Here is a 21,895-nt window from a genome sequence, read left to right as displayed (position 1 = left end):
CGCGGCGAGTCGGGGTGAGGCGCGTCGGGGTGAGGCGCGGTGAGGCGCGGCGAGTCGGGGTGAGGCGCGGCGAGTCTCATCCCCGTGTTGTTACTGCTGCCAGCATGTAAACCAGGGTAGTCCTCATCCCGTGTTACTGCTGCCAGCATGTAAACCAGGGTAGTCCTCATCCCCGTGTTACTGCTGCCAGCATGTAAACCAGGGAAGTCCTCATCCCCGTGTTACTGCTGTCAGCATGTAAACCAGGGTAGTCCTCATCCCGTGTTACTGCTGCCAGCATGTAAACCAGGGTAGTCCTCATCCCCGTGTTACTGCTGCCAGCATGTAAACCAGGGAAGTCCTCATCCCGTGTTACTGCTGCCAGCATGTAAACCAGGGTAGTCCTCATCCCCGTGTTACTGCTGCCAGCATGTAAACCAGGGTAGTCCTCATCCCGTGTTACTGCTGCCAGCATGTAAACCAGGGAAGTCCTCATCCCGTGTTACTGCTGCCAGCATGTAAACCAGGGAAGTCCTCATCCCGTGTTACTGCTGCCAGCATGTAAACCAGGGAAGTCCTCAATCATGGGATTGTCTCAAAAATGTGAGTTTAGCTTGAGTTAGTATTCAAAACTATTGACTGTGTCTCTGTCTCCCCCGTCCAGGTTTGCTTTGTTCAGCAAGCGTTCGCTGGGCAGCACCAGTTCCCATGGTAACTTGTCCCAGGTCTCCCTGACCTCCGATGACGTCCTGAGTGGCGACGAGGTGGACAGTCCCCTGGGGTCGCGACCAGGGAAGAGGTCCAACAGCACCACAGACATACAAGGTAGAGTCAGACAGACATTTCAAGTACACGGTCAGACATGCGTACAAGGTACAGTAGGACAGTGTTTAGGATCAGCGTGGCAGACGTGTTGTTGCCTACTCTTACCACCTGGGGGGCGGCCCGTCAGGAAGTCCAGGATCCAGTTGCCGAGGGAGGTGTTTAGTCCCAGGGTCCTTACCTTATTGATGAGCTTTGAGGGCACTATGGTGTTGACCACTAAGCTGTAGTTAATGAACAGCATTCTCACATAAGTGTTCATTTTGTCCAGGTGGGAAAGGGTTGTGTGGAGTACACCAGTATAGTACAGCACAGTATACTAGTTTTGTAGGACAGTACACCAGTGGTATAGTTAGTGGATTAATCTTAAAATAGCTAGGTGTGACATTTCTCCTCATTTTAAAGTAGCTATCAGCAAAGTCGGAGCTAGTAGGAAAAGACAAGTGAGACAGACACTTCTCAGATCCGCTAAGATCATATTAGGCTCCCGAGTGGCGCAGTGGTCTAAAGGCACTGCATCTCAGTGCTAGAGGCGTCACTACAGTCCCTGGTTCGATTCCAGGCTGTATCACATGCAGCTGTGATTGGGAGTCCCGTAGGGTGGCGCACAATTGGCCCAGCGTCGTCCGGATTTGGCCGGTGTAGGCCCGTCATTGTAAATAACTTGCCTAGTTAAATACAAATCAAAAGAAGTGCATTATGGGAGCTCTACCTTGGGACATGTTGGATCCATGGACTCCCCCACTGCCAGCCCACTGCCAGCCCAGGTATGGGAACATGTTGCCCCATCAGTGCTACGGTTCATTATTGTTTACCCATGGCTCATTATCTCAACAGACCCCATTGGCCCCATGTGGGCAGGGTAGACAGGGGCTAGCCCACACCAGCCCAACACGGGCCGGCGCCCCCGAACACGGGACCAGCGCCCCCCAACACGGGACCAGCGCCCCCCAACACTGGCCAGCCCATACCAAGCCCAGCTACTTCATAATGTAGAGGCGGGGGCTCATTAGAATCTTTGGGGACATGGTTTTATAACGTGATTTGGCGTAAGTTTAAAAAACAGAATGCAAAATATAAAAAATTTGCTGACACCATTTAAACCGATGAGGGTTGAGGAACTTTTTTAAAGCCAATTATCTCAGAATATATATATATTTCTTCAGATGAAATCCCTGTAGTTCTGAGGTCACAAGTTATTTTGGTTTAACCGCTACTGGGACAGTTGAAACAGTTGATCTGAGCCATAACTGCCCATAAGGAAGTTAGTCAAAAAATGACTTAGAAGTGCATGTGACATATGAGAAACGTTTGAAGTGTAACAGGCAGCTGATCGCGGAGGTTTATTTCAGGAGAAGTGAAGGCCCTTGGGGCCAATAGCCTTTTGGCTTTGGCTATTTTTTGCCCACAATCGTGCCAATGTGGACATGGTTGCCTAGTGTGTATGTATACACTATGTGTATATACGCTGTAAAACAAAACGTGATGGTTATCTGTCATGTTATAGCAAATGTGTATGTTTATCAATTCACTAAAAAACAATTCTACAGAAATAGAGAATGGTCTGATACATACAATGACTTTTCTTTTCTCCAGTGAGTTAAATTACATTGTTAATTGTTTAATGTGAGTTTTGAGGAAGTTTTTTTTAATTTTTATTTTTTTTACTTCCTGTTGTCAGGTGACGTTAAACGCAGACTACCCAGAACCCCCTCCACTGGCACCATGTCCTCAGCAGACGACCTGGACGAGAGACAACCACCCTCAGACAACGGTAAGAGAGAGAGTCTGTCTGTCTGTCTGTAAAGAGACGAGGTCTGAAGTTGTTTTGGTGTGTCTGCTTGCATGTATCTCTACATGTAACCCTCAGACCAAAATGTTTTTTACTCTGTGCTCAGCTGTAGTGAATGAGATGAGGTGTGTTGGTTTTGGCTTGCGTTCCCCAGCTAGCTAGTTCCTGTCTTTAGCCTGACCTCTCTCTCGACAGGAGAATGTGTTATTTTTTATCAACTCTTTGTTGTTCGAGGCATCAGGGGTTTTAACCAACTCAATAAAACTCTAATTCTGTGCTTAATTATTGTGGATATTCTGGTTTAAGGAACGGATCTGATTAGACCAATCCTATATTGTTGTTGTAATACTTGTGTAATTTACACAACCAATTATTCTGTATATAAATGTATACAGCGGGGGAGAAGAAGTATTTGATACACTGCTGATTTTGCAGGTTTTCCTACTTACAAAGCAAGTAGAGGTCTGTCATTTCTATCATAGGTACACTTCAACTGTGAGAGACGGAATCTAAAACAAAAATCCCAAAAATCACATTGTATGATTTTTTTTAGTAATTAATTAGCATTTCCCTTTCTCTCTCTCTCTCTCTCTCTCTCTTTGTCCCCTCTCTCTCTTCCCTCAGGTCTAGGTGAGATGGTGACCGAAGCAGACGGTTCCCCAGGTCCGTTTCGTAACACCCAGATGTCCAAGGCCTCTCAGACACACAAGCTGAGGAAACTCCGAGCGCCGTCTAAGTGCAGGGAGTGTGACAGTCTGGTGGTGTTCCACGGAGCAGAGTGTGAAGAGGTAGAAACAAACCCATAGCACACACAAGCTCCGGGGGGGCTGCTAGTGGGGCTGGGGGGGCAGGGGCTGCAGGGGGGGGCAGGGGCTGCAGGGGGGGGCTATGGCTGCTGGGGGTGGCTGTGGCTGCTGGTGGGGCTGCTGGGGGAGCTGTTGGGGGGGGGCTGTGGCTGCTGCGGGGGGGCTGGGGCTGTGGTTGGTGGGGCTGTGGCTGCTGGTGGGGCTGTGGCTGGGGATGCTGGGGGGGGGGGGGGGCTGCTGCTGGTGGGGGGCTACTGGGGCTCAAAGTAGAAGATATAAATCATCTATGCTCCAAAGTGTGGTTTGTACCAGTCACCTGCCCCATGTCTCTCCCCGTCTCCTGTCTCAGTGTTCCCTGGCCTGTCATAAGAAGTGTCTGGAAACTCTGGCCATCCAGTGTGGTCATAAGAAGCTGCAGGGAAGACTACATCTGTTTGGGATAGACTTTACCCAGGCAGCTAAGAACAGCCCAGACGGGATCCCCTTCATCATCAGGAAGTGTACCTCTGAGATCGAGGACAGAGCACTCAACCTCAAGGTAAAAACAAGGTTAGAAACGAGAGAGAGAGAGAGAGAACAGCTTGCAGTCTAACTTTGATTTCTAAATGTGAGGTAAAATAATGTCGGGAACTTAGCCAGCGCTAAGGACATCTTCATAATGGGCACCTGCAATAGCAGCGGTATCTTCATCCTGGTGCCGGGGACCATAAAAAGGGGGTCATATTTTAGTTGTTGCCCTAGAAAATACACTGACGATTCCACTTATCAACTCATCAGACATTTTTTTGCTAATTTTGAATCGGGTGTGTGTAGCGCTCAGTCAACAACTAAAATGTGGAACCCTTTACGTCCCCAGGATGAAGAAACACTATGTTAGAGCACTAACTGAACCTGGATCTGGCCAGGGTATCTGTGATGGTATCTGGCCAGGGTATCTGTGACGGTACCTGGCCAGGGTATCTGTGACGGTACCTGGCCAGGGTATCTGTGACGGTACCTGGCCAGGGTATCTGTGACGGTACCTGGCCAGGGTATCTGTGACGGTACCTGGCCAGGGTATCTGTGACGGTACCTGGCCAGGGTATCTGTGACGGTACCTGGCCAGGGTATCTGTGACGGTACCTGGCCAGGGTATCTGTGACGGTACCTGGCCAGGGTATCTGTGACGGTACCTGGCCAGGGTATCTGTGACGGTACCTGGCCAGGGTATCTGTGACGGTACCTGGCCAGGGTATCTGTGACGGTACCTGGCCAGGGTATCTGTGACGGTACCTGGCCAGGGTATCTGTGACGGTACCTGGCCAGGGTATCTGTGACGGTACCTGGCCAGGGTATCTGTGACGGTACCTGGCCAGGGTATCTGTGACGGTATTGTGGGTATTGTGGCCTGCTGGAGGTCATTTTGCAGGACTCTGGCAGTGCACCTCCTTGCACAAAGGCGGAGGTAGCGGTCCTGCTGCTGGGTTGTTGCCCTCCTACGGCCTCCTCCACGTCTCCTGATGTACTGGCCTGGTAGCGCCTCCATGCTCTGGACACTACGCTGACAGACACAGCAAACCTTTTTGCCACAGCTCGCATTGATGTGCCATCCTGGATGAACTGCACTACCTGAGCCACTTGTGTGGGTTGTAGACTCCGTCTCATGCTACCACTAGAGTGAAAGCACCGCCAGCATTCAAAAGTGACCAAAACATCAGCCAGGAAGCATAGGAACTGAGAAGTGGTCTGTGGTCACCACCTGCAGAATCATTCCTTTTTTGGGGGTGTCTTACTAATTGCCTATAATTTCCACCTTTTGTCTATTCCATTTGCACAACAGCATGTGAAATTTATTGTCAATCAGTGTTGCTTCCTAAGTGGACAGTTTGATTTCACAGAAGTGTGATTGACTTGGAGTTACATTGTGTTGTTTAAGTGTTCCCTTTATTTTTTTGAGCAGTGTATGACCGTATCTGGCCAGGGTATCTGTGTGTGATGGTATCTGGCCAGGGTATATATGTGTGATGGTATCTGGCCAGGGTATATATGTGACGGTATCTGGCCAGGGTATCTGTGTGTGATGGTATCTGGCCAGGGTATCTGTGATGGTATTTGGCCAGGGTATATGTGATGGTATTTGGCCAGGGTATATGTGATGGTATCTGGCCAGGGTATCTGTGTGTGATGGTATTTGGCCAGGGTATCTGTGTGTGATGGTATTTGGCCAGGGTATCTGTGTGTGATGGTATTTGGCCAGGGTATCTGTGTGTGATGGTATTTGGCCAGGGTATCTGTGTGTGATGGTATCTGGCCAGGGTATCTGTGTGTGATGGTATTTGGCCAGGGTATCTGTGTGTGATGGTATTTGGCCAGGGTATATGTGATGGTATTTGGCCAGGGTATATGTGATGGTATTTGGCCAGGGTATATGTGATGTTGGTGATCTGGTATATTGTGTGTTCTTGTCCAGGGAATCTACCGCGTGAACGGGTCTAAGTCTCGTGTGGAGAAGCTGTGTCAGGCGTTTGAGAACGGCAAGGACCTGGTTGAGCTCTCAGACCTCTCACCCCACGACATCGGCAACGTGCTCAAACTCTACCTGAGACAGGTGGGACAGTTTTAAATTCCAATGGGGATAAAGAACATCCTTGTTTTACACCACTAGATCGTTCTAATATAATAATGAACAACCCGTTTCCCAAAGATATTGATTGATTTTTCGATTGATTTGTATCTTCTGTAGTTACCAGAGCCGCTGATCCTGTACCGTTACTATAATGACTTCATCGGATTGGCCAAGGAGAGCCAGAGGGTGATCATCGAAGAGAAGGCTGCAGCCAGGGCCCTCCAGGACCAGGGGCGGCCAGGGGGAGAACAACCCCGACCAGGAGGCACCCAGCCTGGGGTAGAGGGAGAGCAGTCTCCCCTGAGAACCAGCCAGCCTGGAGGAGACCAGCCCAGTATCAAACTCAATCGAGTCATCTTTAAGATTAGAGACCTGTTACGACAGCTACCTGCTGCAAACTACAAGACCCTACGCTTCCTCGTCGCACACCTACACAGGTAAGAGATGGGTATATACACCTACACTACAGAACCCTTTCCTCATAGCTCACCTACACAGGTAAGAGATGGGTAGAAATGCACCAAACCAAGGTTATTGTAGTTTTCTGTTTTATATTTGTTTTGTATTTCTAATCGTTTATAAAAATGTTTCAGTTTTCTGACTTGATTTTCTAGGTTTTATTCAGTTTTAGTTTAATAAAAACATTCCTATTTCTTTTTTTTCTATAATTTAATTTCAGTTGTTGTGTTAGAGACAGAAAGTAGCTTCTGCATGGGAGCCTCGGAGTAAGTTATGTGTTTTGGGCAGGATGTCGGATTCTCTCGGACATTTCCCGATGCAAAACCTTTGCAGTGGTTTTAGTGAAGGTAGATGATGTAAACTAGTCATTTGCAAAATGCACTCCTTTAAAAATAACTTCTGTGTTCTCCATATAGCTAGCTAGCTACTACTTTGCTACTACTTTGTGTCGGGGATGTTGACGCCAGGGTAGCAAGCTGATAAGGCAGTGACTCGCTTCCATGTTCCATAGAGATGTATAAGAGATCATTATATGGAAATAACCCATTTATGCATGGACATTGCTATTGAGGGCTTCCACCATTTGAAAGTAGTCAACTGGGTGGGGGTTTCCTATGGGTTGAGAGTGATCAGCCAATGATCAGAGAACGTTGTCTTCTTCAAATTGGTTTGCCAAGTTTGTAAATGTCTTTAAGCTGTATCACCGCCATCTAGTGGCTACAATAAATTAATGACACAAGACTTGGTTTAGTACTCCAGCACTGCAGGCTGAAAAGACAGTGGTTGCACTTTTTACTGAGATTAGTGTTCTGCACAGCCATGACATCATTCTGCCTTTGCTGGCATGTCTTACCTTTTTCTATTTGAAGACGGTGTACATCGTGTTACAGGACGACTAGCAGAGTTACGCTGACTAACTATTAGTATGAACGGTGATATCGAAGACGGTTCAGTAGTTTAGAAACTCTGGGGCCAGGTGTTCCTGCTACCTCAGTAGTTTAGAAACTCTGGGGCCAGGTGTTCCTGCTACCTCAGTAGTTTAGAAACTCTGGGGCCAGGTGTTCCTGCTACCTCGGTAGTTTAGTAACTCTGGGGCCAGGTGTTCCTGCTACCTCAGTAGTTTAGAAACTCTGGGGCCAGGTGTTCCTGCTACCTCAGTAGTTTAGAAACTCTGGGGCCAGGTGTTCCTGCTACCTCAGTAGTTTAGAAACTCTGGGGCCAGGTGTTCCTGCTACCTCAGTAGTTTAGTAACTCTGGGGCCAGGTGTTCCTGCTACCTCGGTAGTTTAGTAACTCTGGGGCCAGGTGTTCCTGCTACCTCAGTAGTTTAGAAACTCTGGGGCCAGGTGTTCCTGCTACCTCAGTAGTTTAGAAACTCTGGGGCCAGGTGTTCCTGCTACCTCAGTGGTTTAGTAACTCTGGGGCCAGGTGTTCCTGCTACCTCAGTGGTTTAGAAACTCTGGGGCCAGGTGTTCCTGCTACCTCAGTAGTTTAGAAACTCTGGGGCCAGGTGTTCCTGCTACCTCAGTAGTTTAGAATCTCTGGGGCCAGGTGTTCCTGCTACCTCAGTAGTTTAGAAACTCTGGGGCCAGGTGTTCCTGCTACCTCGGTAGTTTAGTAACTCTGGGGCCAGGTGTTCCTGCTACCTCAGTAGTTTAGAAACTCTGGGGCCAGGTGTTCCTACTACCTCAGTGGTTTAGTAACTCTGGGGCCAGGTGTTCCTGCTACCTCAGTAGTTTAGAAACTCTGCGGCCAGGTGTTACTGCTACCTCAGTGGTTTAGTAACTCTGGGGCCAGGTGTTACTGCTACCTCAGTGGTTTAGTAACTCTGGGGCCAGGTGTTCCTGCTACCTCGGTAGTTTAGTAACTCTGGGGCCAGGTGTTCCTGCTACCTCGGTAGTTTAGTAACTCTGGGGCCAGGTGTTCCTGCTACCTCAGTGGTTTAGTAACTCTGGGGCCAGGTGTTCCTGCTACCTCAGTGGTTTAGAAACTCTAAACTACTGGGATTCGCTCAGAATTTGAATTGATTATCATTTCTCAGTAACCCCCCCCCCCCCCCCCCCCCCCCCCCAAGTCCCAAACAGTCCCACACTGTTACCAGGCTCTACGTCTGGAACAGTGTTACATTGTGATCTCTATACATCTCTACGTCTGGAACAGTGTTACATTGTGATCTCTATACATCTCTATGGCTGGAACAGTGTCACATTGTGATCTCTATACATCTCTATGGCTGGAACAGTGTCACGTTGTGATCTCTATACATCTCTATGGCTGGAACAGTGTTATGTGATCTCTATACATCTCTATGGCTGGAACAGTGTCATGTGATCTCTATACATCTCTATGGCTGGAACAGTGTCACGTTGTGATCTCTATACATCTCTATGGCTGGAACAGTGTCATGTGATCTCTATACATCTCTATGGCTGGAACAGTGTCATGTGATCTCTATACATCTCTATGGCTGGAACAGTGTCACGTTGTGATCTCTATACATCTCTATGGCTGGAACAGTGTTACATTGTGATCTCTATACATCTCTATGGCTGGAACAGTGTTACATTGTGATCTCTATACATCTCTATGGCTGGAACAGTGTCACATTGTGATCTCTATACATCTCTATGGCTGGAACAGTGTTACATTGTGATCTCTATACATCTCTATGGCTGGAACAGTGTTACATTGTGATCTCTATACATCTCTATGGCTGGAACAGTGTTACATTGTGATCTCTATACATCTCTATGGCTGGAACAGTGTCACATTGTGATCTCTATACATCTCTATGGCTGGAACATTGTGGAAGGCAGCCAGTCTGTCTGGACTAGATACAGTGCCTTCAGAAAGTATTCACACCCCTTGACTTTTTCAACAGTTTGTTGTGTTACATCTTGAATTTAAAATTGATTAAATTGAGACGTTGTGTCACTGATCTACACACAACAGCCCCTAATGTCAAAGTGGAATTATGTTTTTAGAAATGTTTACAAATTTAAAATAAAAATGAAAATCTGAAATGTTTTGAATCAATAAGTGTTCAACCCCTTTGTTATGACAAGCCTAAATAAGTTCAGGAGTAAACATTTGCTTAACAAGTCACATAATAAGTTGCTTGGACTCTGTGTTCAATAATAGTGTTTAACATGATGTCTGAATGACTACCTCATCTCTGTACCTCCACACATACAATTATCTGTAAGGTCCCTCAGTCGAGCAGTGAATTTCAAACACAGATTCAACACAGGTGAGGAAGGAAACCACTCAGAGATTTCACCATGAGGCCAATGGTGACTTTAAAACAGTTAGAGTTTAATTGCTGTGATAGGAGAAAACTGAGGATGGATCAACAACATTGTAGTTACTCCACAATGCTAACCTAAACGACAGAGTGAAAAGAAGGAAGCCTGTACAGAATGAAAATATTTCAAAACATGCATCCTGTTTGCAATCGGGCACTAAAGTGAAATTGCAAAAAAATGTGTCAAAGAAATTAACTTTACAAAGTGTTGAGGGTGAATCCAACATAACACTGAGTACCACTCTTCATTTTTTCAAGCATGGTGGCGGCTGCATCATGTTATGGGTATGCTTGTCATCAGGAAGGACCAAATCTAACAATTTTATACAATACATTTGTAGAGCTATAATTTACTCAAACACACAGGCACAATCCTAGAGGAAAACCTGGTTCAGTCTGCTTTCCACCAGACACTGGGAGATGAATTCACCTTTTCAGCAGGACAACAACCTGAAACACAAGGCCAAATATACACTGGAGTTGCTTACCAAGACGATGTTGAATGTTTCTCGGGTGGCTTAGATACAGTTTTGACCTAAAACGGCTTGAAAATCTATGGCAAGACCTGAAAATGGCTGTCAAGAAATGATCAACAATACAACTTGACAGAGCTTAAAGAATTTTATAAAGAATAATGTGCAAATATTGTACAATCCAGGTGTGCAAAGCTCTTAAAGACTTACCCAGAAAGCCTCACAGCTGTAATTGCTGCCAAAGGTCATTCTAACAAGTATTAACTCAGGGGTGTGAATACTTAAGTAAATGAGAGATCTGTTTTTCTATTTTCATTTTAATAAATGTGAGGGGGAAAATCTGAATGTTTTCACTTTCATTATGGGGTATTGTATGTAGATGGGTGAGGGGGAAAAGGCTGTAACGTGGAATACATCAAGCAGTATCCCTTTCTGACTGTATGTTGTCGACACCAATCTCTCCCCTCCCCCAGAGACAGATATTAGGAAATCATATCCTCCACCTGTAAATATTACATTATTAATATTATTCTTAATCGGTTAATATTGTGTTAATATGTACCTCTCAGAGTGACAGAGCAGGCGGAGGAAAACAAGATGACAGCCAGTAACCTGGGCATTATTTTCGGCCCTACGCTGGTCAAACCACGACAGACTGATGCAGAGGTTTCCCTGTCTTCTCTGGTTGATTACCCTTACCAGGTGAGTACCTGTAGACTACCCCTACCAGGTGAGTTCCTGTAAATGTACCCTTACCAGGTGTGTATCTGGGGACTAACCCTTACCAGGTGAGTACCTGGGGACTAACCCTTACCAGGTGAGTACCTGGGGACTAACCCTTACCAGGTGAGTACCTGGGGACTAACCCTTACCAGGTGAGTACCTGGGGACTAACCCTTACCAGGTGAGTACCTGGGGACTAACCCTTACCAGGTGAGTACCTGGGGACTAACCCTTACCAGGTGAGTACCTGTAGACTAACCCTTACCAGGTGAGTACCTGGGGACTAACCCTTACCAGGTGTGTACCTGGGGACTAACCCTTACCAGGTGTGTACCTGGGGACTAACCCTTACCAGGTGAGTACCTGGGGACTAACCCTTACCAGGTGAGTACCTGTAGACTAACCCTTACCAGGTGAGTACCTGTAGACTAACCCTTACCAGGTGAGTACCTGGGGACTAACCCTTACCAGGTGAGTACCTGTAGACTAACCCTTACCAGGTGAGTACCTGTAGACTAACCCTTACCAGGTGTGTACCTGGGGACTAACCCTACCAGGTGAGTACCTGTAGACTAACCCTTACCAGGTGAGTACCCTGTAGACTAACCCTTACCAGGTGAGTACCCTGTAGACTAACCCTTACCAGGTGAGTACCCTGTAGACTAACCCTTACCAGGTGAGTACCCTGTAGACTAACCCTACCAGGTGTGTACCTGGGGACTAACCCTACCAGGTGTGTACCTGGGGACTAACCCTACCAGGTGTGTACCTGGGGACTAACCCTACCAGGTGTGTACCTGGGGACTAACCCTACCAGGTGTGTACCTGGGGACTAACCCTACCAGGTGTGTACCTGGGGACTAACCCTACCAGGTGTGTACCTGGGGACTAACCCTACCAGGTGTGTACCTGGGGACTAACCCTACCAGGTGTGTACCTGGGGACTAACCCTACCAGGTGTGTACCTGGGGACTAACCCTACCAGGTGTGTACCTGGGGACTAACCCTACCAGGTGTGTACCTGTAGACTAACCCTACCAGGTGTGTACCTGGGGACTAACCCTACCAGGTGTGTACCTGGGGACTAACCCTACCAGGTGTGTACCTGGGGACTAACCCTACCAGGTGTGTACCTGGGGACTAACCCTACCAGGTGTGTACCTGGGGACTAACCCTTACCAGGTGTGTACCTGTAGACTAACCCTACCAGGTGTGTACCTGGGGACTAACCCTTACCAGGTGTGTACCTGTAGACTAACCCTTACCAGGTGTGTACCTGGGGACTAACCCTTACCAGGTGTGTACCTGGGGACTAACCCTTACCAGGTGTGTACCTGGGGACTAACCCTTACCAGGTGTGTACCTGGGGACTAACCCTACCAGGTGTGTACCTGGGGACTAACCCTACCAGGTGTGTACCTGGGGACTCGTTATACAGTCTATGACCAATCAATAACTCTTGTAATGAAAAGCGCTGTGTAAATGAAATGTATTGTTATGAAAAGTGTTGCCTGTGACTTTTACAAATCAAAATGGTCACCTTAGTTTTTGCTCCTTTATTCACTGATGACTTGTATCCTCCCAGGCACTGATGGTGGAGTTGCTGGTACGTCACTTCCAGATGATCTTTGACGTGGCCAGCACCGTCTCCTCTTCCTCCTCACCCACCTCCACGGCGGACCAGACCTCCACCTCCACGGCGGACCAGACCTCCACCCGACTCACCCTTCAGGAGGAGCAGAGACTCAACCGTCGCTCCGCCTCCCTGCTCGACATCAAGGAGGTGAGGAGGTCCAAGTGTCTTGAATGATTCAATCATTTCTGCAAATCCGACCCATTGCAGAGGAGATGAACTGGAGTCTGAGGAAACCCACATTTTTAGGGGTTATTTATTATATCAATCAAAGGTGGCAATTGTGTAGGGCGGACGAGGTTGTACGGGGCGGACGAGGTTGTATGGGGGGGGGGCGGACGAGGTTGTACGGGGCGGACGAGGTTGTATGGGGGGGGGGCGGACGAGGTTGTACGGGGCGGACGAGGTTGTATGGGGGGGGGGACACGAGGTTGTACGGGGCGGACGAGGTTGTACGGGGCGGACGAGGTTGTACGGGGCGGACAAGGTTGTATGGGGGGGGGGGCGGACGAGGTTGTACGGGGCGGACGAGGTTGTATGGGGGGGGGGGCGGACGAGGTTGTATGGGGGGGGGGACGAGGTTGTACGGGGCGGACGAGGTTGTACGGGGCGGACGAGGTTGTATGGGGGGGGGGGGCGGACGAGGTTGTATGGGGGGGGGCGGATGAGGTTGTACGGGGCGGACGAGGTTGTATGGGGGGGGGGCGGACGAGGTTGTATGGGGGGGGGGGGGGAGACGAGGTTGTACGGGGCGGACGAGGTTGTACGGGGCGAACGAGGTTGTACGGGGCGGACGAGGTTGTATGAGGGGGGGCGGACGAGGTTGTACGGGGCGGACGAGGTTGTATGGGGGGGGGGGCGGACGGGGTTGTATGGGGGGGGGAGACGAGGTTGTATGAGGGGGGGCGGACGAGGTTGTACGGGGCGGACGAGGTTGTATGGGGGGGGGGGCGGACGAGGTTGTATGGGGGGGGGGGTGGACGAGGTTGTATGGGGGGGGGGAGACGAGGTTGTATGGGGGCGGACGAGGTTGTATGGGGGGGGGGACAGGGTCGTATTTAAAGATTGACCACCTCGGTAAGAATCAATTGACTGTTTGGCTTTGTTGTGGGTCTTTGTCGTTCCTAAACCTTTTGGCTTGTTTCCAAGCAGAGCACCGAAGTCTACAAGAGACACTCGTCGGTCATCCCATCCTCTCATATCCTGGATGAGGTGAAGACAGGAAGGACCGGACCAGACAGGAGAGAGTTAACAGCCCTGGAGAGACTCAACGACGTCGGCTCTGCTGCTTCTCCCAAGGTTTGTTTCTGAGTGAGAGAGTTAGTTAGTTCTGAAATGTATTTCACAGGGACAGTGCATATTAATCATCATTGCAACATCAACAGGTTCAATGTCATTGCTAAAGTGTCAGAGTTATGGAATCAGCAACGAAGCTCATTTCTGTCTGTCTTGTCCCATAGGTACAGAGGTCTACCCTTGTGTTTGGTCGTCCCAGCATCAATCTCTCCTCCTCTACCTCCTCTACGGCCCCTCGGGTCCAACTTCGCACCCAGCGCTCTAGAATACTGTTCCGACCAATCAGCATGCCCTTGGAGCGCCTGCCCCTCCCCACCCCCTCCCAGGTCAACACTCATCACTTTAATAGTTTTTTTTTTTAGGACAATATACTGGAATTGTCTTCTGATGGTTTTTAATGTGGTGTAGTATTGCTCTTTTTCATTTCTGTGGCTGTAAGTATGATACACCGACAGTATTTCCCGTCATGAGGATTAATAAAGTACAATCTCATCTCTCAGGTCGTTGAGAGGAACAGCAACGACGCCGCCATGTTGGATCCCACCGCTGACTCCATCATGGAGTCGGCCGAACCGGAGAAGGAAAAGCCTCGGATTGGTGAGGGGTCAAGGGTCAGTACCTATTTTATCACACCCTTCAATCCCCAGGTCGTGCAGCGTAGGACCTGGGATAGGAAGTATAAACACTACGATGTCACGCCACGCACCGCCATGATCATGGCTAATTTACCGCCTGCCGGTACTGGCCCCGGAACACAGCCGACAGGGAAGCAGCCGACGATGCCGACACAACTTTCCGTATCTGGGCCGACTAGCTCTGCTCTCCCATCCAGTGGTAGTGTCGGCACCATATTACCCAGCAGCCCGGTGTCGGTGAAGGCTGGCCAGACGTCCAGAAGAGACAGAGAGGAGACTAAGGACAGGCCGAACTCTGCTGCTGGAGGTGATGGGGAGACAAGAACATCTACCAACTCCCCCATAGCGTTCAGACAACCAAGGAATCTGCAGCCTCCGCCCGGAACCTTCTACAAGCCTCCTGGTTCTTCAGGCACGAGAGGCTGGCCATCATCAAGTACCTCTGGGACCACTAGCCCCATCAATATGTCCCCAACTTCTACTGTTAAAACCTCTTCCCCGACTTTTCCTACTGTTAAAACCTCTTCTCTGACCTCTCCGACCTCTCCTACTGTTAAAACCTCTTGCCCGACCTCTCCTACTGTTAAAACCTCTTCCCCGACCTCTCCTACTGTTAAAACATCTTCCCCGAACTCTCCTACTGTTAAAACCTCTTCCCCGACCTCTCCTACTGTTAAAACCTCTTACCCGACCTCTCCGACCTCTCCTACTGTTAAAACCTCTTCTCCGACCTCTCCTACTGTTAAAACCTCTTCCCCGACCTCTCCTACTGTTAAAACCTCTTCCCCGACCTCTCCTACTGTTAAAACCTCTTCCCCGACCTCTCCTACTGTTAAAACCTCTTCCCCGACTTCTCCTACTGTTAAAACCTCTTCCCCGACCTCTCCGACCTCTCCTACTGTTAAAACCTCTTCCCCGACCTCTCCTAATGTTAAAATTTCTTCTCCGACCTCTGCTACTGTTAAAACCTCTTTCCCGATCTCTCCGACCTCTCCTACTGTTAAAACCTCTTACCCGACCTCTCCGACCTCTCCTACTGTTAAAACCTCTTCTCCGACCTCTCCTACTGTTAAAACCTCTTCTCCGACCTCTCCTACTGTTAAAACCTTTTCCCCGACCTCGCCTACTGTTAAAACCTCTTCCCCGACCTCTCCTACTGTTAAAACCTCTTCCCAGACTTCTCCTACTGTTAAAACCTCTTCCCCAACCTCTCCGACCTCTCCTACTGTTAAAACCTCTTCCCCGACCTCTCCGACCTCTCCTACTGTTAAAACCTCTTCTCCGACCTCTCCTAATGTTAAAATTTCTTCTCCGACCTCTCCTACTGTTAAAACCTCTTTTCCGACCTCTCCTACTGTTAAAACCTCTTCCCCGACATCTCCTACTGTTAAAACCTCTTCCCCGACCTCTCCTACTGTTAAAACCTCTTCCTCAACTTCTCCTACTGCTCTCCTCCTCCTCGCTTCCTCCCGTTCCTCCACCATTACTTTCTCCTCTACCCCTGTGGTTACCACCGCCACCCTTCAGACCTCAAACCTCGCCATACACTGTCCACGGGACTCAGTGGACAGCTCTGTTAGTGTTGACCCTGAGGTTGAGACCTCCGCTGACCTTCCACCTCCCCGGTCCCCTCCCCCCAGCAGCCCAGAGGACCTCAGCCCCACTGAGGCCAAACCACCGCACCAAAGACTGAGACCCCGGCCCAAACCCAGCGCTCCCGGTGAGGCCCACTTTGTCTGAACCGTGATGTCGTCACACACAGCTGGGGACACAGAAAACAACAGCAGAGTTGGCCAAGACTGCCATGATAAAAGTCACGTTGCTCCCGACGACAGACGATCTCACAACACCTGAAATAGGTACTATCAGCTCACCACGTCATATGATATAGCCGTCTGATGCCCAACTGCACAGTCCCGTGACGTGGCACACCACCATAGGCAGTCATTACTTTGCATCAACCGATCTCTTACCTCCCTTTGCGTGGCTCTAGGGAACAGGGGTGATTATTGGGGGGGGGGGGGACCCCAACCGTGGCAGTCTTGAATTACTGTTGACGTCTGTAAGCAGGAAGTCTCCCCACTGTGGATGATGTCATATTGCCGGGTCTACTTTTACAGCCAAAAACACGTTTTTATATATATGTGTGTGTCTGTAAATCATTTCTACAGTGTGTATCTCTGTGCCAGATTGTATATTGGGAAAATAACTATTATTTTGATGTCAGAAGGAGTGTAAAAAGGTAGAACAGAAAAGTGTTACCTACATGTGTTTTAATATATTGTATCGATGGGCCAGTAACCGAAAGGTTGCTGGATCGAATCCCCAAGTTGACAAGGTAAAAATCGCCTCTGAACAAAACAGTTAACCCACTGTTCCCCGGGCGCCGAAGACTTGGATGTCGATTAAGGCAGCCCCCCGCACCTCTCTGATTCAGAGGGGGTTGGGTTAAATGCAGAAGGCACATTTCAGTTGAATGCATTCAGTTGTACAACTGACTAGGTATCCCCCTTTCCATGTTCTATGATGAAGTCAGAACAAACAGACACATCAGCAGAGGCTGGTCCATCCTAATCAAATATACTTCTCTAAGTACTATACAGAATCCCACCATCTGCAATTCATTGAGTTCTGTGTCAATATTGTCTGATGTCCTGGTCAACACTGAACTGTTACATCTGATGACCTGGTCAACACTGCCTGTTACATCTGATGTCCTGGTCAACACTCCCCGTTACATCTGATGTCCTGGTCAACACTGCCTGTTACATCTGATGTCCTGGTCAACACTGAACTGTTACATCTGATGTCCTGGTCAACACTCCCCGTTACATCTGATGTCCTGGTCAACACTGAACTGTTACATCTGATGTCCTGGTCAACACTGAACTGTTACATCTGATGTCCTGGTCAACACTGCCTGTTACGTCTGATGTCCTGGTCAACACTGAACTGTTACATCTGATGTCCTGGTCAACACTGAACTGTTACATCTGATGTCCTGGTCAACACTGCCTGTTACATCTGATGTCCTGGTCAACACTGAACTGTTACATCTGATGTCCTGGTCAACACTGAACTGTTACATCTGATGTCCTGGTCAACACTCCCCGTTACATCTGATGTCCTGGTCAACACTGAACTGTTACATCTGATGTCCTGGTCAACACTGCCTGTTACATCTGATGTCCTGGTCAACACTGAACTGTTACATCTGATGTCCTGGTCAACACTGAACTGTTACATCTGATGTCCTGGTCAACACTGCCTGTTACATCTGATGTCCTGGTCAACACTGAACTGTTACATCTGATGTCCTGGTCAACACTGCCTATTACACCTGATGTCCTGGTCAACACTGCCCGTTACACCTGATGTCCTGGTCAACACTCCCCGTTACATCTGATGTCCTGGTCAACACTCCCCGTTACACCTGATGTCCTGGTCAACACTCCCCGTTACATCTGATGTCCTGGTCAACACTGAACTGTTACATCTGATGTCCTGGTCAACACTGCCTATTACACCTGATGTCCTGGTCAACACTGCCCGTTACACCTGATGTCCTGGTCAAAAACTCCCCGTTACATCTGATGTCCTGGTCAACACTGAACTGTTACATCGGATGTCCTGGTCAACACTCCCCGTTACATCTGATGTCCTGGTCAACACTCCCTGTTACATTTTTGAATTAGTTACAAATATATTCTACCTGCCATCTCATCACAAACTGTACTTTTCCAAGAAGGAACTGGAACTAAAATCAAGTTACTTTTCTCAATGAAATCATGTAATCAGTTCTTGAAGTCATGTTCGAGAGAAACAAGGAATTAGTTCTATTGGGAATTAAATACAATTTTTGTTTTGTACAATTAATTATACAGTGCAGGAAATGTTGTCATGTTCTGGATGTAGGCATCTGATTATATCCACATGATGCACTTAATCCAGGTCCGATGTTTTTACAAGCTTTTCCATTTTTATTATTGCGCAGTGAATGGATGGAAGCCTTTAAAAAAAATGTTTTTAGTTTACCCATAATCCTGTTCAGGTTTAGCATCTGATACTTCATGTCACTTTTTTTGTTTTTGTTTAACGTACCTGTTTACGTTTTATATACGTTACTTTGAAACTGCACGTTTTGTTGCAGTGAATTATTTGTCAATGTCTTGTGACCATACAAAAAACATCTTGCATCACATTTTAAAAGTGTAGTTGAAACTTTACTTGAGTGTTGCCATTTTATGTTGTCATTAGCAAATGTCCAATTTCTGTCATTAACAATTAACATACAGAGGCTTCAGAAAGTGTTCACACCCCTTGACTTTTACCACATTTTGTCACAACCTGGATTTAATAAAGATTTTTTTTTGACACAGGCCTACTACACACAATGTATGTTTTTTTTATTTCTACAAACTAATTCCAAATGAAAATCTGAAATGTCTTGAGTCAATAAGTATTCAACCCCTTTGAATCATCACATCCCCCAGTAGAATACAAGGGTTAAAATCAGCAACACTATGAATCATCTCAATATGAATCATCACATCTCAATATGAATCATCACATCCCCCAGTAGAATACAAGGGTTAAAATCAGCAACACTATGAATCATCTCAATATGAATCATCAGCATCTCAATATGAATCATCACATCCCCCAGTAGAATACAGGTTAAAATCAGCAACACAATATGAATCATCTCAATATGAATCATCAGCATCTCAATGTGAATCATCACATCCCCCAGTAGAATACAGATTAAAATCAGCAACACAATATGAATCATCTCAATATGAATCATCAGCATCTCAATGTGAATCATCACATCCCCCAGTAGAATACAGGTTAAAATCAGCAACACAATATGAATCATCTCAATATGAATCATCACATCTCAATATGAATCATCACATCCCCCAGTAGAATACAGGTTAAAATCAGCAACACAATATGAATCATCTCAATATGAATCATCACATCTCAATATGAATCATCACATCCCCCAGTAGAATACAGGTTAAAATCAGCAACACAATATGAATCATCTCAATATGAATCATCACATCTCAATATGAATCATCAGCATCTCAATATGAATCATCAGCATCTCAATATGAATCATCACATCTCAATATGAATCATCACATCTCAATATGAATCATCTCAATATGAATCATCACATCTCAATATGAATCATCAGCACGCCTAAATAAGTTGAGGTCTAACATTTTTGCTTAACAAGTCACATAAGTTGCATTGGGACTCACTCTGTGTGCAATAATAATGATTTTCTGAATGACTACCTCATCTCTGTACCCCACACATATACAATTATCTGTATGAGCATTCAACAGGCATGCTGGCCCATGTCGACTCCAATGCTTCCCACAGTTGTGTCCAGTTGTCTGGATTTCCTTTGGGTGGTGGACCATTCTTGATACACACAGGGAACTGTTGAGGGTGAAAATCCTGTTGCCGGACGCTGCTTGGGCCTGATGGATGTATCCCATAATCGAATGGCCTGTTCTACCTGGGACTCTTCATCTGTCTGTGTTACCTGGGACTCTTCATCTGTCTGTATTTTAATGGTCTGTGTTACCTGGGACTCTTCATCTGTCTGTGTTTTAATGGTCTGTGCTACCTGGGACTCTTCATCTGTCTGTATTTTAATGGTCTGTGCTACCTGGGACTCTTCATCTGTCTGTATTTTAATGGTCTGTGTTACCTGGGACTCTTCATCTGTCTGTATTTTAATGGTCTGTGTTACCTGGGACTCTTCATCTGTCTGTGTTTTAATGGTCTGTGTTACCTGGGACTCTTCATCTGTCTGTGTTTTAATGGTCTGTGCTACCTGGGACTCTTCATCTGTCTGTATTTTAATGGTCTGTGTTACCTGGGACTCTTCATCTGTCTGTGTTTTAATGGTCTGTGTTACCTGGGACTCTTCATCTGTCTGTGTTTTAATGGTCTGTGTTACCTGGGACTCTTCATCTGTCTGTATTTTAATGGTCTGTGCTACCTGGGACTCTTCATCTGTCTGTGTTTTAATGGTCTGTGTTACCTGGGACTCTTCATCTGTCTGTATTTTAATGGTCTGTGTTACCTGGGACTCTTCATCTGTCTGTATTTTAATGGTCTGTGCTACCTGGGACTCTTCATCTGTCTGTATTTTAATGGTCTGTGCTACCTGGGACTCTTCATCTGTCTGTATTTTAATGGTCTGTGCTACCTGGGACTCTTCATCTGTCTGTATTTTAATGGTCTGTGTTACCTGGGACTCTTCGTCTGTCTGTGTTTTAATGGTCTGTGTTACCTGGGACTCTTCATCTGTCTGTATTTTAATGGTCTGTGTTACCTGGGACTCTTCATCTGTCTGTATTTTAATGGTCTGTGCTACCTGGGACTCTTCATCTGTCTGTATTTTAATGGTCTGTGTTACCTGGGACTCTTCATCTGTCTGTATTTTAATGGTCTGCGCTACCTGGGACTCTTCATCTGTCTGTATTTTAATGGTCTGTGCTACCTGGGACTCTTCATCTGTCTGTGTTTTAATGGTCTGTGTTACCTGGGACTCTTCATCTGTCTGTGTTTTAATGGTCTGTGTTACCTGGGACTCTTCATCTGTCTGTATTTTAATGGTCTGTGTTACCTGGGACTCTTCATCTGTCTGTATTTTAATGGTCTGTGTTACCTGGGACTCTTCATCTGTCTGTATTTTAATGGTCTGTGTTACCTGGGACTCTTCGTCTGTCTGTGTTTTAATGGTCTGTGCTACCTGGGACTCTTCATCTGTCTGTATTTTAATGGTCTGTGTTACCTGGGACTCTTCATCTGTCTGTATTTTAATGGTCTGTGTTACCTGGGACTTACCTACCGAGGAAGTCATCTCCATCTGCTTCTCCTCCTCATCCTCATCCTCATCTCGTAGTGGAGTAGACGGAGGCCTGCCCTGAATGCCTCTGCTGATCTTACGGCTATTGTATGCAGTAGTCATGTGCCAATGAACCAAAGTTATACTGTTAGCACTGAGGCCGATGTGCCCTAGGAGGAAGTCCACTGTGTGCAGCTCACCCTAAACTAATAAAAATAACCTGAGCATGTCTACCTCTGCTAAGATTCCCAGTAACGCAATAAAAACTGTGGTGTGGGTAGGTGCATAAACTGTCCAGGTCAAATAGAGTAGAGCCATGAGGTGTTGCTTTATCTGTTTTTTGAAACCAGGTTTGCTGTTTATTTGAGCAATATGAGATGGAATGGAGTTCAATGCAATAATAGCTCAATATAATACTGTTCACTTTCTTGAATTTGTTTCTGGATCTGGGGACTATGAAAAGACCCCTGGTGGCATGTCTGGTGGGATAAG

General features: G+C 47.2%; 1 protein-coding gene across 4 annotated transcripts in view; it reads left to right on the top strand.

Moving 5' to 3' along the window:
* LOC129823542 (rho GTPase-activating protein 29-like) overlaps positions 1–18,920 on the top strand; it is a 75,301-nt gene extending 56,381 nt beyond the window's left edge. For all 4 annotated transcript variants that reach the window (XM_055882341.1, XM_055882340.1, XM_055882344.1 and 1 more), the window contains 11 exons: positions 644–804; positions 2,483–2,575; positions 3,218–3,381; positions 3,749–3,937; positions 5,849–5,986; positions 6,122–6,441; positions 10,809–10,941; positions 12,548–12,745; positions 13,748–13,894; positions 14,056–14,217; positions 14,392–18,920. In XM_055882341.1, the coding sequence (XP_055738316.1) occupies positions 644–804; positions 2,483–2,575; positions 3,218–3,381; positions 3,749–3,937; positions 5,849–5,986; positions 6,122–6,441; positions 10,809–10,941; positions 12,548–12,745; positions 13,748–13,894; positions 14,056–14,217; positions 14,392–16,266 (3,580 nt within the window). In that variant the 3' untranslated portion in view covers positions 16,267–18,920. The remainder of the gene's footprint in view (positions 1–643; positions 805–2,482; positions 2,576–3,217; positions 3,382–3,748; positions 3,938–5,848; positions 5,987–6,121; positions 6,442–10,808; positions 10,942–12,547; positions 12,746–13,747; positions 13,895–14,055; positions 14,218–14,391) is intronic.
* The last annotated feature ends 2,975 nt before the right edge of the window (positions 18,921–21,895 follow it).

Source organism: Salvelinus fontinalis, chromosome 26, assembly GCF_029448725.1.
Source record: "Salvelinus fontinalis isolate EN_2023a chromosome 26, ASM2944872v1, whole genome shotgun sequence".
NCBI lineage: Eukaryota > Metazoa > Chordata > Actinopteri > Salmoniformes > Salmonidae > Salvelinus > Salvelinus fontinalis.
Note: the sequence above shows the minus strand (reverse complement) of the source record. Positions and strands in the feature narration are given on the sequence as shown.